At 34.1% G+C, this 12372-nt stretch overlaps 2 protein-coding genes across 2 annotated transcripts; both read left to right on the top strand.

Moving 5' to 3' along the window:
* Positions 1 to 1524: 1524 nt before the first annotated feature.
* LOC139883160 (deSI-like protein At4g17486) lies at positions 1525 to 3204 on the top strand. The gene is made up of 3 exons (XM_071867376.1): positions 1525 to 1663; positions 2103 to 2390; positions 2966 to 3204. The coding sequence occupies exons 1-3, from the start codon at positions 1525 to 1527 to the stop codon at positions 3202 to 3204; spliced, it is 666 nt and encodes a 221-aa protein (XP_071723477.1).
* Positions 3205 to 4467: 1263 nt separating this feature from the next.
* LOC139883161 (putative F-box protein At3g44060) lies at positions 4468 to 5434 on the top strand. Its single transcript, XM_071867377.1, has 2 exons — positions 4468 to 4993; positions 5085 to 5434. The coding sequence occupies exons 1-2, from the start codon at positions 4468 to 4470 to the stop codon at positions 5432 to 5434; spliced, it is 876 nt and encodes a 291-aa protein (XP_071723478.1).
* Positions 5435 to 12372: the final 6938 nt, after the last annotated feature.

Consider the following 12372-nt stretch of genomic DNA (forward strand, 5'->3'; position numbering starts at 1 on the left):
CGAAATGCCACAATTTAAATTTATGAAGATGGATGGAGTATTAGATTCCTAGCTAGGCTTCATGTTTTACCAACCTTGAAATTTCTGTCCGCTAATTATTCGAGTGTTTTTTGATAATGTATCATACTGATCCAGATTCTTATTCACGGATCGGTTAGGTTAGGTCGACAGTTTTAGTCACCGTGGATTTTCCATTTAAGCTTTTAACCACTTTCCATGATGATTAATCATCAATTTACCTTTGGTAAGTTTTATTGGCATGGGCCCCACGAGTCCGACATCCACTGACAAGCAATAACTTTAGCTTGTCGTCCGCATGATGATGTGATTTAACGTGTATCCAACTGAATTTACTTCAGGAAAAAAAAATTAAAATTACTCCTCCTTCTTTGGAAGTAAAAAAAATAAAAATTACTTACTCCCTCACTATTTTAATAACCGACTCTTTCATCAATTTGTCAAATTTTATCTTCCACTATTTAATGGATTTTTATTTTTTATTTATATCTGTTAATGAGAAAAAAATAATAAAAATATAAAATTTATATTGATATTTTTAAAATATAAATTATTTAAAAAACTTCAAAACGTCATCTATTTAGATACGAAAATAGTATCGAATATGGCGTTTGTTATCATTTTAAAATAAAATTACTAGCCCTAATAGTAGTAAATTGTTAATTAACACAGTTATTTGCAGTTCCTTATTATCTGACTCTTTTTTTATTATTAGTGTTGTATTATGAAATCCTATCAGTATCAGATTAGGCGGAGAGAATCAGGCCTACAAATCATCATTAGCAATTATTTCCGGTTTTCTTTATCTTAACAAACAAACCTTTGACTTATTTTTGGGATTTCAGGTTCCCTTCCCTTGCCAACTTCCAAACTCTTGAATGTTTATGATTAATTAATAAAATTATCAAATTAATGCAATTATTTCGAGGGCTAGTAAAATTCGAAACTAACAACGATGGAACATGATAGATTATTTTATAATATAAATTGAATGTTCGAATACTGATGTAACGAAATAAAAAAAATCAGATAAATTGTGACAGTACACTATATCTAATAAAAAATTGTTTATTTCCTTTTTCTGATTTGGCTAATTCTATTTTACAGCAAAAAATTTCTGATTTAAGAAAAAAATATATACATTACTTTTAATTGTTAAAAGGAATTATATAACACCTGACAGTGGAACTTTAGTGCTTTCGGCAGCAAACGATACAGCCTAAGCTTTAAAGATTCTTCTATTCCAAAAGAATTTTTACCTTATTTTAATCCGAAACCAACAAAAAGAAAGATTATTTAAGTATCCCTTTCCGAGAAAAAAAAAAGGTTTTTGGATTTCCAAATAGACCCTTCTAAATTTGTCTTATTTGCCTAAAACCCTTCCGTTCTTTCTTTGATTTTCTTCTCTTTGCCATTCACTCTCTCTACCATTGTGGCAGACAGATCCACTTCATCAATCAAGCTACCATCTTTTTTTCTTTTTTATTTTCTCGAGAAAATAAAGATATGCTCTGTAATATTGTCAGGCTTACCAGGAAGAAGAAATCTGGGACTGTTCCGGTTTACTTGAATGTCTACGATTTGACCACATTCAATGGCTATGCGTATTGGCTCGGGCTTGGGATCTACCATTCTGGTGTTCAAGGTCTGATTTTTTTTCAGTCTTATTGGTGTTTTTTTTTTTTTTTTTTTTTTGTGAATAAAGTTTTGATTTTTATGATGCTGAATGTTTTTGGCGTTTTGGGTAAGATCTGTAGCTGTTTGGTTGATTGGAAAGTGTTTTCCTTTTTCATTTTCTCTCTTGGGTGAAAGAGTTCATAAACCTAGAAATGGAGCATTTCCATATTCCAACAAGATCTGCAAAATTGAATATGTTAATTTAATTTTTCTCTCTAGTGTTGTTGTTGAGCAGAATTTCTGATTGCTGAATTGAAGCTAAAAAGGAAAAAGAAAATCCACATGTTATGCTTTGTCATTGTTTAAAATCAGAAATTGAATCTGTGTTAGCTCGATATCTCTCCAACCAAACAGATGATGACTTTTATTAAAGTCTTGATTTTTATTTTTCTTTGTCCTGGTCGCAGTTCATGGTGTAGAATATGCTTTTGGAGCTCATGACCATGCCAATACAGGGGTTTTCGAAGTAGAACCAAAGCATTGTCCAGGATTCACATTCAGAAAGTCGATTTTGATCGGAAGAACTGATCTTGGTCCGGTGGAGGTTCATGCATTCATGGAGAAATTAGCAGAAGACTATTCTGGTAACTCTTACCATCTCATCACTAAGAATTGCAACCATTTCTGCAATGATGTTTGCGTCAAATTGACTGCCAAACCAATCCCTCGCTGGGTTAATAGGCTCGCCAGATTGGGTAACAAACTTAACTACATTACACATCCTTATAAATTCCTAGTCATTTGAATACTTCTAATATTTTTTTCAATGCATGATATCATTGATGTTGACAAAATGACAGAATTGATATCTTGAACAAGCATACAAAATATGAATGGAAACAAAAAGAAGTAAATGGACAGCTATTTTTAAATATTTTGTTCCAAAGGAAGCTTTGAAAACTAGAAAGAATATCTGTAGCTTATTCCTCATTGTTGCTCCCATTACCAGCTAGCTGTCTGATTGCACTAGCTAAAATGCCGTTGACATGTTTTCTGAGGATGCTAATAGCCGCCTTTTTTGTTTGCTTGTTCTTTTCCATTTCAATTCAAATTTGATTGAGTAATTAGGTTGACTGCGGAAGTTTTATCCTTTCTCTTTGTCTTTGTGCATAATTAGTAAAGCAAGATTGTAATTGTTATGTGGCCAATCTGATTACTTGGTTTGTGTCTTGAAGTTGAGAAGCTGCTCTCATAATCTGGAAAGGGACTAATTTAATGAAAAACATTATGTAACAATATGCTAACAATTTTATGTGTATGAATTTTGTAGGTGTTATCTGCAATTGTGTTCTTCCAGCCGGTTTAAACGAAACAAAAGTGGGACAGGTTAAATCACAAGATAAGGTTCAAGACACAGAGAAAAAGAAGTTGAGAAGTCGGTCTAGTAGATTCCCGCCTTCTTCTAATCCTCCTCCTCCTGTTCCGTGTCTTACAAGTTCCACCAGTAAGCAAAGACATCGGCTCCAAAGGTCGACGTCTCTGATTCATTCCCATCAAACTCAACTCTAGTCTGTGTATCTTTTTTCCTTACGTTATTAAACTTACAGAAAATCAATGAGTAAATTCGCATGTTTCATTATCAGTCCCATCTCAATGCTCTATTTAGCTCAAAGTGCTTTTTTATATGGCTCCTCTGTAAAAATCCCTAGCCTTTTACTAGTTGCTTTGGAAGAATTTGCATTCGTAAGGTAAATCTACCCAGTGAAAATCGGGCCGGGTTTACTGCTCAATACAATATAGTGATTGGGCTTAGTTTGGACTTGCAAAACTCCGCCTTACATCGACCAATTCCTAGAAAATAAAAAACTTTTCGATTACGCCGTATTAATTAGTCCTTCCGGTTGCGAATCTCAGAAAACATTACAGATTCGTTCGTTTTGTGATTTAAGAATGTTTGAGCATGCAATAACACGTTTTTTAAAATGATTTGGAGCATGTTCGAGCATCCCAAAATAAGAAACGAATGGATTCGTAATTTTTTATATCATTAATTATTTTCTTGATTTTTAAAACTATTTAACATGTTCGAACATCCACAAATCATGAAATATTTATTTATCTAAAAATCATAAATATTTATTTAAAATAAAATAATTATTACAATTAATATATGAGGATAAATTTGAAATAGATTTCATTTCATAAAACAACACTTTAAAAATTTGGAATAAATCAAAATAAATTTCATTAAAAAAATAATTGTAACGGATGGAATCTATAGTTTAGTTGGACGATCGGTTACAATATAGGAGTATTACTAGTAGTAATCAAATTAAATTAGGGGCGGTTCATTAGCTTAACCCGATAAATCCAGCAATATATACGAGTGAATTAATTAATACAGTCGTTCGATCCGCCAGCCGAAGGCGTTCTACCGCCAAACCGAACGACGGTCACCGCCAAACCAGGTTTAGTTTATATTGTTATGCTTATGCTAGCAAGTTTTAGGACTCTACTTTCACCGTATATCATGTGTTTATCTTTTGAATTCCTGCAAAATTAGAGTTCTGCTCATCTAAATCTCGACTTAGTTCATTGGGACAAGTTTAATTATGAGAGTTGGTCATCTGATCACATGTCATAGATATTCAGAATTTGGTATCTTTGTTGTTAAGTTTGATATATAATGATGATAGCTGTTAAAGTGGTTGATACTTGATGGGTCGATTTTATCTCCATCTTTGAAGTTTTATGATTGACTTTTTCGCCTTTTACATCCATTTTGTAAAATTTTATCATTAATTTTTTGCCAGAAACAAGATTAGTAGAAATATGAGCACGGGTTCACTAGTTAGCGAGCCTAAAAGAAAGAAGTTGAATGGGCGAAATACATGCTTAGATGATCTCCCTGATGAAACTCTTGGGTACATCCTATCTTTTCTTCCAACAAAGTGTGCTGTTGGAACTTGCATATTGTCCAAAAGATGGCAATACTTATGGACTTTACTCTCGAGCCTTGATTTTCACGACAATGTCGTTCATAAGTTTGGAAAGCCCGGAGAAGATGAAATCACGAAAATAAAGAATTTCATGAATTTTGTGGAAAGTGTACTAATTCATGATGCCTTGAGGATTCAGAAATTTTCCCTCTCTTGCAATGTTCTCGAAGATGAAGTTTCTCGCGTCAAAACATGGATCTCTAATGCTGTGAGCCGCAATGCTAAAGAAGTTCATATCCATTTTAACTACGAGAAGTGGGAGCAGGGACATGGATTTCCCGATTGCCTGTTTAATTGTGGTACGGTTGAAGTATTGAAAATCAAAGCGGATGTCCCAGTTCAACTTCCTTCACAAATCTGTCTCCCACATCTCAAAATATTGAATCTTAGTAGTCTCACTTTTAAAAGATTTCCATTCGACAAACCTTCTATTTGCTATTCCGAGTCTAGGGGAGTTGATCATGGATAGTTGCTTATGGGAGGGAGGATTACACGATGAGGTAGTTATTTCGGCACCAAATCTTTGGAGCTTAGCTATAGATGATAGCGGCAATGAAGAAAACTTTTGGGTGCTTGGATTATTATATCATGTCACTATATCTGCACCCATGCTTAAAAATTTTGAGTACACTGGTGGATTTCTTAAAGACTATCGCTTTTCGCAGCCATCTTCTATTTCCAAGGCTAGTCTTCTCTTTGAATATGGACACATGAGCAATTTGGGCGGAGATTTTCTTATTATTTTTTCACAAGGTCCTAAGATCATTGAAATCAGTGAAACAGTTGAAACTATCAACTAACTGGATCGAGGTATACTTATCTATCCTCTTTTCATTTTCAGTTTTGTAATCTTGTATATATGGTCCTAGAAACTCTTGTATAAATGCCAACGCCTTGAAACTCTTATATTTCCTGATGTAAGTTATTTACATGTTAATCTTTTTATAATTTTATCTCTGCTAATTCTTCTAATGACTTGTTCTTTCTAATCACGTGATTAAATAATGTTAAATGATTTTGATCAGAGCATCCTTTATGCCTACAAGTTTGATCGTGTGTTAAATTCAAAACGTCTTATTTTCATCAAACCTCAAGAGAATCGTAATTGGGAATTTCGAGGGACATGACCTAGAAGAGTTTTTAGCGGTGCATGTTATGTTGACTGAAGACAGCTTTCTTGGAAACCATGGAGATAGGTTTTCTGAGTTATGTAGCTAATAAGAGGAGGAAGGAAATTGAAACTTTTCTGCTAGCCCTTCCCAGAACATCCACATCCTGTCAACTTGTCTTCAAAATGGACAAAATCCTTGAAGCTCACTAGTAGTCATTGCTCTGTCTGATCTTCTCCGTCTTTTTTGTATGATAGATTTTCCAGTTTGGTATATATGTTTAGATAGATTTTCCTGTTTAGTACTAGTATATGTTTACTCCCTCCGTCTTCAAATATTAGGTGTTGTTTTTATGATTTCTTTTATCTTTAAATAGTAGTCTTTTAGCATCTCCAAGCTTAACTCTGTCTCCCACTAATATTCTCTCCTCAATTATTATTATTATTATTATTTTGATAAATGGCAAAGCCAACATTCATTAGGTCGAAACATTGGATAAAATTTGTTACACCCCTCAGGTAAATGGCGAAAGGAAAAACATGTAGAAACTGACAAAAAGGAGTTATGTCTAGCCAGACTAGAATCACCATTTCGTTCGAAAAATAGATGCAATTTTTCTAAATACAAATTGAATGTTTATATTTATTTTGAGACAAAAGTAGTAGATTATTACACTCGTCCTTAACAAATGAGAAAGAACAAACAGTAAAAGAAGAGGCCTTTGCTTTGACTTGCTCGACAATCAAACCAGCACCAGTATATATATAGCTTCTTACTGCTTCGACGGAGTGGCTTTTTGAAAATCTGATCAGCCTCCTCCATACATTTCATAATAAGTGTAAAAAAATACATTCCACCCAAATCAATAAAATGGTTGGATATATGGTCTATTGGTCTTATACTAAATTACCCTCACATTTCACAATCCCTATAACAACACCAACAAAAAGAAAAAGCATTATTTTAATGTCCATTGAAAACTATGAAATATAATACTAGTAGTATCGTAAAAGGTTGTTTTGACTTGAAAAAATGTACATTTATTTTGAAATGTTTGAAAATGGATTTTCGGAAGTTAGATTGGAATGGAGAGTTTTTTTTGGGGTCTTTCAAGATATTTTTACTGTCGATAATATTAAGATTAATCTCTCGTTCCAATTATCAGCGCACGAAACGGTAAGAAATTGACAACATAATTTTTTCCGAGTATGATTAAGGGATGAATGGAGAGTTTAAAGTTGAAAATTTGAAGCTAAAAAATAAATTATATGCCAAACACATTTAAATATTATCAGATGTCAAATTTTATGGTGGCTGCAGGTTCTAAAGCCTACTACAAAGTCGGGAGGTACGTTTTCTCCGCATACAAAATCGATTATAGAGATACACTATCTTCGTTCTTAATTAACTATCATACATATATGACATTTAATTAAGGATGAAGAGAGCATCAAATAAGGCCGACCATATAAAGACTTCCAAAATTGTTTAGAGACGTAATTTCACTTTCTGATATATATTTTTGGTATTATTTTAGTTTTGTGTTTCTCTATTGTTAGTGACTAGTGTAGTTCGTATGTTTGGTGAGTGTAGTCCATGGTTTTGGTATTTTGGTCATTTGGTGGTAGTAACTCTGGATATGAGTTTGAAGATCGGCCTTCAAGTTTACTTTGCGGAGTGAAGTTGTCATTTTTCTCTCCATTCTAAAATCTCGAATAGCATGTGATCAGTCAGGGGTCGGATTTTGTTTGGATTCGAGTGCCTCTCGGTCTTTTTTGGGGTTATCACCTTCAATTATAGACGCTTTCATTCCAATCATTGGTATCGGTTATATAAAGTTTCGGAAAAATTGATCAAATCTTGCTTATTATGCATCATCTACCACGCTTTTTGTTGCACCGATTGCCTGATATTTATATCATGATTTTCTAACTTTCGGATTAGAAAGATTAGAAGCTACCGCTCTTTGATTATCCGTGAAGAGGTGCACTCAATTAGTCAATCAATCAATTTCGCTATAGATTATACTACATTTACTATTGGTATTGATTTAGTCTTTAAGTATGTTTTGAACTTAACTATGCTCCTAACTCTTGTATTACCATTATTTATTTATTAATGAAATACAAGTTTGCAACAAAAAAAGGGTATTTAATATTATGGGGTAAATATTTTAATACCGTCCAACAGTAGGGAGAAACTAGTTTTGTGTAACATAAGGGGTTCTCATAGGTATACGGGAACATTTAGGGTTATTTGCTATTCGACCAAGTTCTTAAGGAAAAATAAAGACAATTGAAGTGAAACTTGTCTGTTCAGTTGGACGATAGGTTACCATATAAAGTAATAATCAAATTAAATAAGGAGCGGTTCATTAGCTTAACCCGATAAATCCGGCAATCACTATATACATAGTACTTGTAGTGAGTGGTGATATTACACTCGCTCAATCCGCCAGCCGAATGCGTTCAACCGCCAAACCGAACGGTCAACAGGTTAATTAGTGCAATTTTAGTTAAATATGTCTGGGTTTTGTTAATATTGTTATGCTCTCAGTGTCAGAATATCTTGTCTTGGCCTTTGAGTTCCTGTAAACTTTGAGTTCCGCTCATCTAAATTGCAATAGAAATTCAGAGTTTGGCATCGCATTTTTAGTTTGATATGTAATGATAACTGTTACTGTTAAAGTGCTTGATGGGTCGATTTTATACCCATCTTTGTAGATTCATGTTTGTCTTTTCATCCATGTTGTAAATTTTGTCATTGCTTTGTTGCCAGAAACAAGATTTGTACGAGTAGGAACACCGGTTCACTAGTTAGCGAGCCTAAAAGAAAGAAGTTGAATGGGCGAAATACATGCTTAGATGATCTCCCTGATGAAACTCTTGGGCACATCCTATCTTTTCTTCCAACAAAGTGTGCTGTTGGAACTTGCATATTGTCCAAAAGGTGGCAATACATATGGACTTTACTCTCGAGCCTTGATTTTCACGACAACGTAGTTTGGAGGTTTGGAAAACCCGGAGAAGATGAAATCAGGAAAATAAAGAGTTTCATGAATTTCGTGGAAAGTTTACTAATTCATGATGCCTTGAGGATTCAGAAATTTTCCCTCTCTTGCAATGTTCTCGAAGATGAAGTTTCTCGCGTCAAAACATGGATCTCTAATGCCGTGAGCCGTGATGCTCAAGAAGTTCATATCCATTTTAACTACGAGAACTGGGAGCAAGGGCATGAATTTCCCGATTGCCTGTTTAATTGTGGTACGGTGGAAGTATTGAAAATTAAAGGGCATATCCCAGTTAAAACTCCCTTCACAAATTTGTCTCCCACATCTCAAAATATTGAATCTTGGTAGTCTCACTTTTAAAGATTTCCACTCGACAAACCTTCTATTTGCTAGTCCGAGTCTAGAGGAGTTGATCATGGATAATTGCTTATGGGAGGGAGGATTACACGATGAGGTAGTTATTTCGGCACCAAAACTTTGGAACTTAGCTATAGATGATAGCGGATTTGAAGAAAACTTTTGGGAGCATGGCTTATTATATTATGTCACTATATCTGCACCCATGCTTAACATTTTTGAGTACACAGGTGGATTTCTTAAGATTATCGCTTTTCTCATCCATCTTCTATTTCCATGGCTCGTCTTCTCTTCGAAACGGACACATGAGCAATTTGGGCGGAGATTTTCTTGTTTTTCACAAGGTCCTAAGATCATTGAGATCAGTGAAACAGTTGAAACTATCAACTAACTGGATTGAGGTATACTTATCTATCCTCTTAGCATTTTCAGTTTTGTAAATTTTGTATATATGGTCCTCTGTAAAGTGTAAAGTATGAAATTGTTTCGCAGTATCTATTTCATGATGGATCAGAGCTAATGCCAACTTTTGAAAGTTTGATCAGCTTGGAAATTTCAGACAGGTCCAATTGAGCTCTGTGATAAACTGGAGTTACTTTTGAGTAAATGCCAACGCCTTGAAACTCTTATACTTCCTGATGTTAGTTATTTACACTTCATAATTTTTTTTTTAATAATTTTCTCTGCTAATTCTTCTAATGGCTTGTTCTTTCTAATCATGTGATTGAATGATCAAAGCATCCAATATGCCTACGAGTTTGATCGTGTGTTAAATTCAAACGTCTTATTTTCATCATCATCAAGCCTCAAGAAAATCATAATCGGGAATTTCTAGGGTGATGTCGTGGATGAGTTTTTAGCGGTGCATGTTTTGTTGACGAATGCAACATTCTTGGAAACCATGGAGATAGGTTTTCAGAGTCATGTAGTTAACAGGAAGGTAATTGAAACTTTTCTGCTGGGCATCCCCAGAGCATCTAAATCCTGTCAACTTGTCTTCCAAGATTGACAAAATCCTTGAAGATCACTAGTGGTTTTAATGTCAAGACATAAATAATTACTAGTAGTAAATGCTATTTCTCTGTCTGATCATCTCTTTCTTTTTCGTAGGATAAGGCTTACAAGTTAGATTTACCAGTTTAGTGCGTAGTATATATAACTCCGTTCTATATAAGCTTGTTTCATTGTGGAGTGCATTTCATTGTGACATCAGTTTTATCACACACAATTGCAATTAGATTGGATTCAAACTTTCTTTCTTTATTTTTGATAAAGGAGAGACTGAATTTTATTAAATATGATAATGAAGTTAGAATGTGGTCGAGTTAATTTACATCCCTTGATTTATAATCCCGGGTGAAAACCCCTAGCCCTCCAAGTTTGGTAAAAACTGTGGCTATTATCAATATAAGATCATACCTGGTTGGCTTTAGAGTGAAACTTGAAATACTCGTATGTATGAGTGTATAATTAGTACTGTACGTACGAAAGAAATCGAACAGAATAGAGCAAAATCATATTGATGATTGGATTTAAAAGAAAATATTTTGTTTCGTCCTATAAAATCATCCTCTTAAGTCCTAATTAATCGTTTTCCGAATTTAAAATACATCATTATAATAATTCTCGGGTTAAACTCTGGACATCTTGCGATACATAATACACTACTGTATAAAACAGCAATTAGAGTCGGCAATATGCATCAGTCTTATCTCCTCCCCAGCTCCGCAGCCGCGAAGGAGCTCCTGGCGGCGAGCCTAACGACAACACGAGGTCTTGCATTTCATCACATGTAGAATTAGATTAAATATATATAAGTGTAATTATACTAATTAATATTTACAGAGATCTTATGTAGAATTAGAATTGCTCTCATTGTCTCATTCTAAATATCATTAAAAAGAATTACTCTCTAACTAATGAGAATATAAGTTTACTAGTATTGCAATTTTTGGAGCTTGTTGATACTCCTGTTTAACTGGTTGATCGGTCTCTCAAAGGTTAATACAATGTACGTATGATATTTAACAGGATTTTCGGATATTGGTTCGTGTAATATTATAGACTTACAGTTGATATCGTTAGTATTTTCATATTTTGAATTGTCATAATATTTTGTTTATTGTGATGCCAGAAACAGTGTGATTTAGACAATATGGACACAGATTCAGTAGCATGCGAGCCTAATAGAAAGAAATTGAAAGGGAGCAACGATATGCATGTGCGCAACCGAAGCATAAATGATTTTCCGGACGGTATTCTTGGGCATATCGCATCTTTTCTTCCGATCAGAGATTTCATATACATCATTACCAACGAAAACCCTCTGACAAACCACACTTTTTACCTGAAAGTTTAAACTCAAATGCAGTACTAATGCAGCTTGCTGGAGGAAATTCTGCGCTTGCTCTCGCAATCTAATTTGCTGGGAATTTTGATAGTAAGTCACATTATCAGGATTATTGTGTTTTTCTGCTGACCAAACTGAATTCAAGAATCCAATTTTACTTCTTGTTCGAGCATGTCCTTCACTTATACCCTCCATAGTCCATGTTCTTTAGATCGGTTTCTTTTCTATAGATTTAAAATTGTGATGGCTTTCAAATTGTACTAAGAGCATTAGAACAAGGTTTCTAAAGAGGACGCAAAAGAGAGTAAACGAAGACAGTTTGTTTCCGCATACAAACATTTTTAGGTATATTTTGTGTTTTCATTCCTATGAATTAGATTGTCATGTCCACTTAACTTTAACTTTGCTGCAGGTTTTACAGATTTCACCCTTTCTCGATGCGGAAGTTTAGGAAAGCAAAACAATCTAACAAGACTCCACAGTTGAGTAACAAAATAACCACTCAATTTTTAGATTTCTTTTATTAATTTTGTTCCTCATATACGCTCTGAGGATGCTTAGGAAGTCGGAGATGCTTGGCAGAGGACTCTGTTGAGTATACAAAACCAAATTCATCTCTGTGAGTGATTAATGACTGTTGAATATCCACGTTATTTCCTCTTCGTTTTTCATTAGAGTTCGTTTTTCATTAGTAATTCATTTTTTACTTTGTACTTTCTTGATGTTAAAGAACAAGTTCAAGCACTTTGGATGAAGTAAAGATATCAAATGGATGTTTACTAGTTGCTACAGGTAACTAATTTTACTTCACATTTGAGATTGACAAATTTATATTGACAAGCATGCTCATGCTCTCTTCCATGCATTGGATCATGGAGAACTGGCAACGTCTTCTCTACCCTACAGAAATTG

Source organism: Rutidosis leptorrhynchoides, unplaced genomic scaffold (genome assembly GCF_046630445.1).
Source record: "Rutidosis leptorrhynchoides isolate AG116_Rl617_1_P2 unplaced genomic scaffold, CSIRO_AGI_Rlap_v1 contig361, whole genome shotgun sequence".
NCBI lineage: Eukaryota > Viridiplantae > Streptophyta > Magnoliopsida > Asterales > Asteraceae > Rutidosis > Rutidosis leptorrhynchoides.

Excerpts from the sequence above, each read along its gene's own strand:
- LOC139883160 (XM_071867376.1), top strand. The coding sequence starts at position 1,525 with ATGCTCTGTAATATTGTCAGGCTTACCAGGAAGAAGAAATCTGGGACT. Across the intron at positions 1,664-2,102 it reads CTACCATTCTGGTGTTCAAG|TTCATGGTGTAGAATATGCT; the intron begins GTCTGATTTTTT and ends TCCTGGTCGCAG. Across the intron at positions 2,391-2,965 it reads TAATAGGCTCGCCAGATTGG|GTGTTATCTGCAATTGTGTT; the intron begins GTAACAAACTTA and ends TGAATTTTGTAG.
- LOC139883161 (XM_071867377.1), top strand. The coding sequence starts at position 4,468 with ATGAGCACGGGTTCACTAGTTAGCGAGCCTAAAAGAAAGAAGTTGAAT. Across the intron at positions 4,994-5,084 it reads TCAACTTCCTTCACAAATCT|GGGAGTTGATCATGGATAGT; the intron begins GTCTCCCACATC and ends TTCCGAGTCTAG.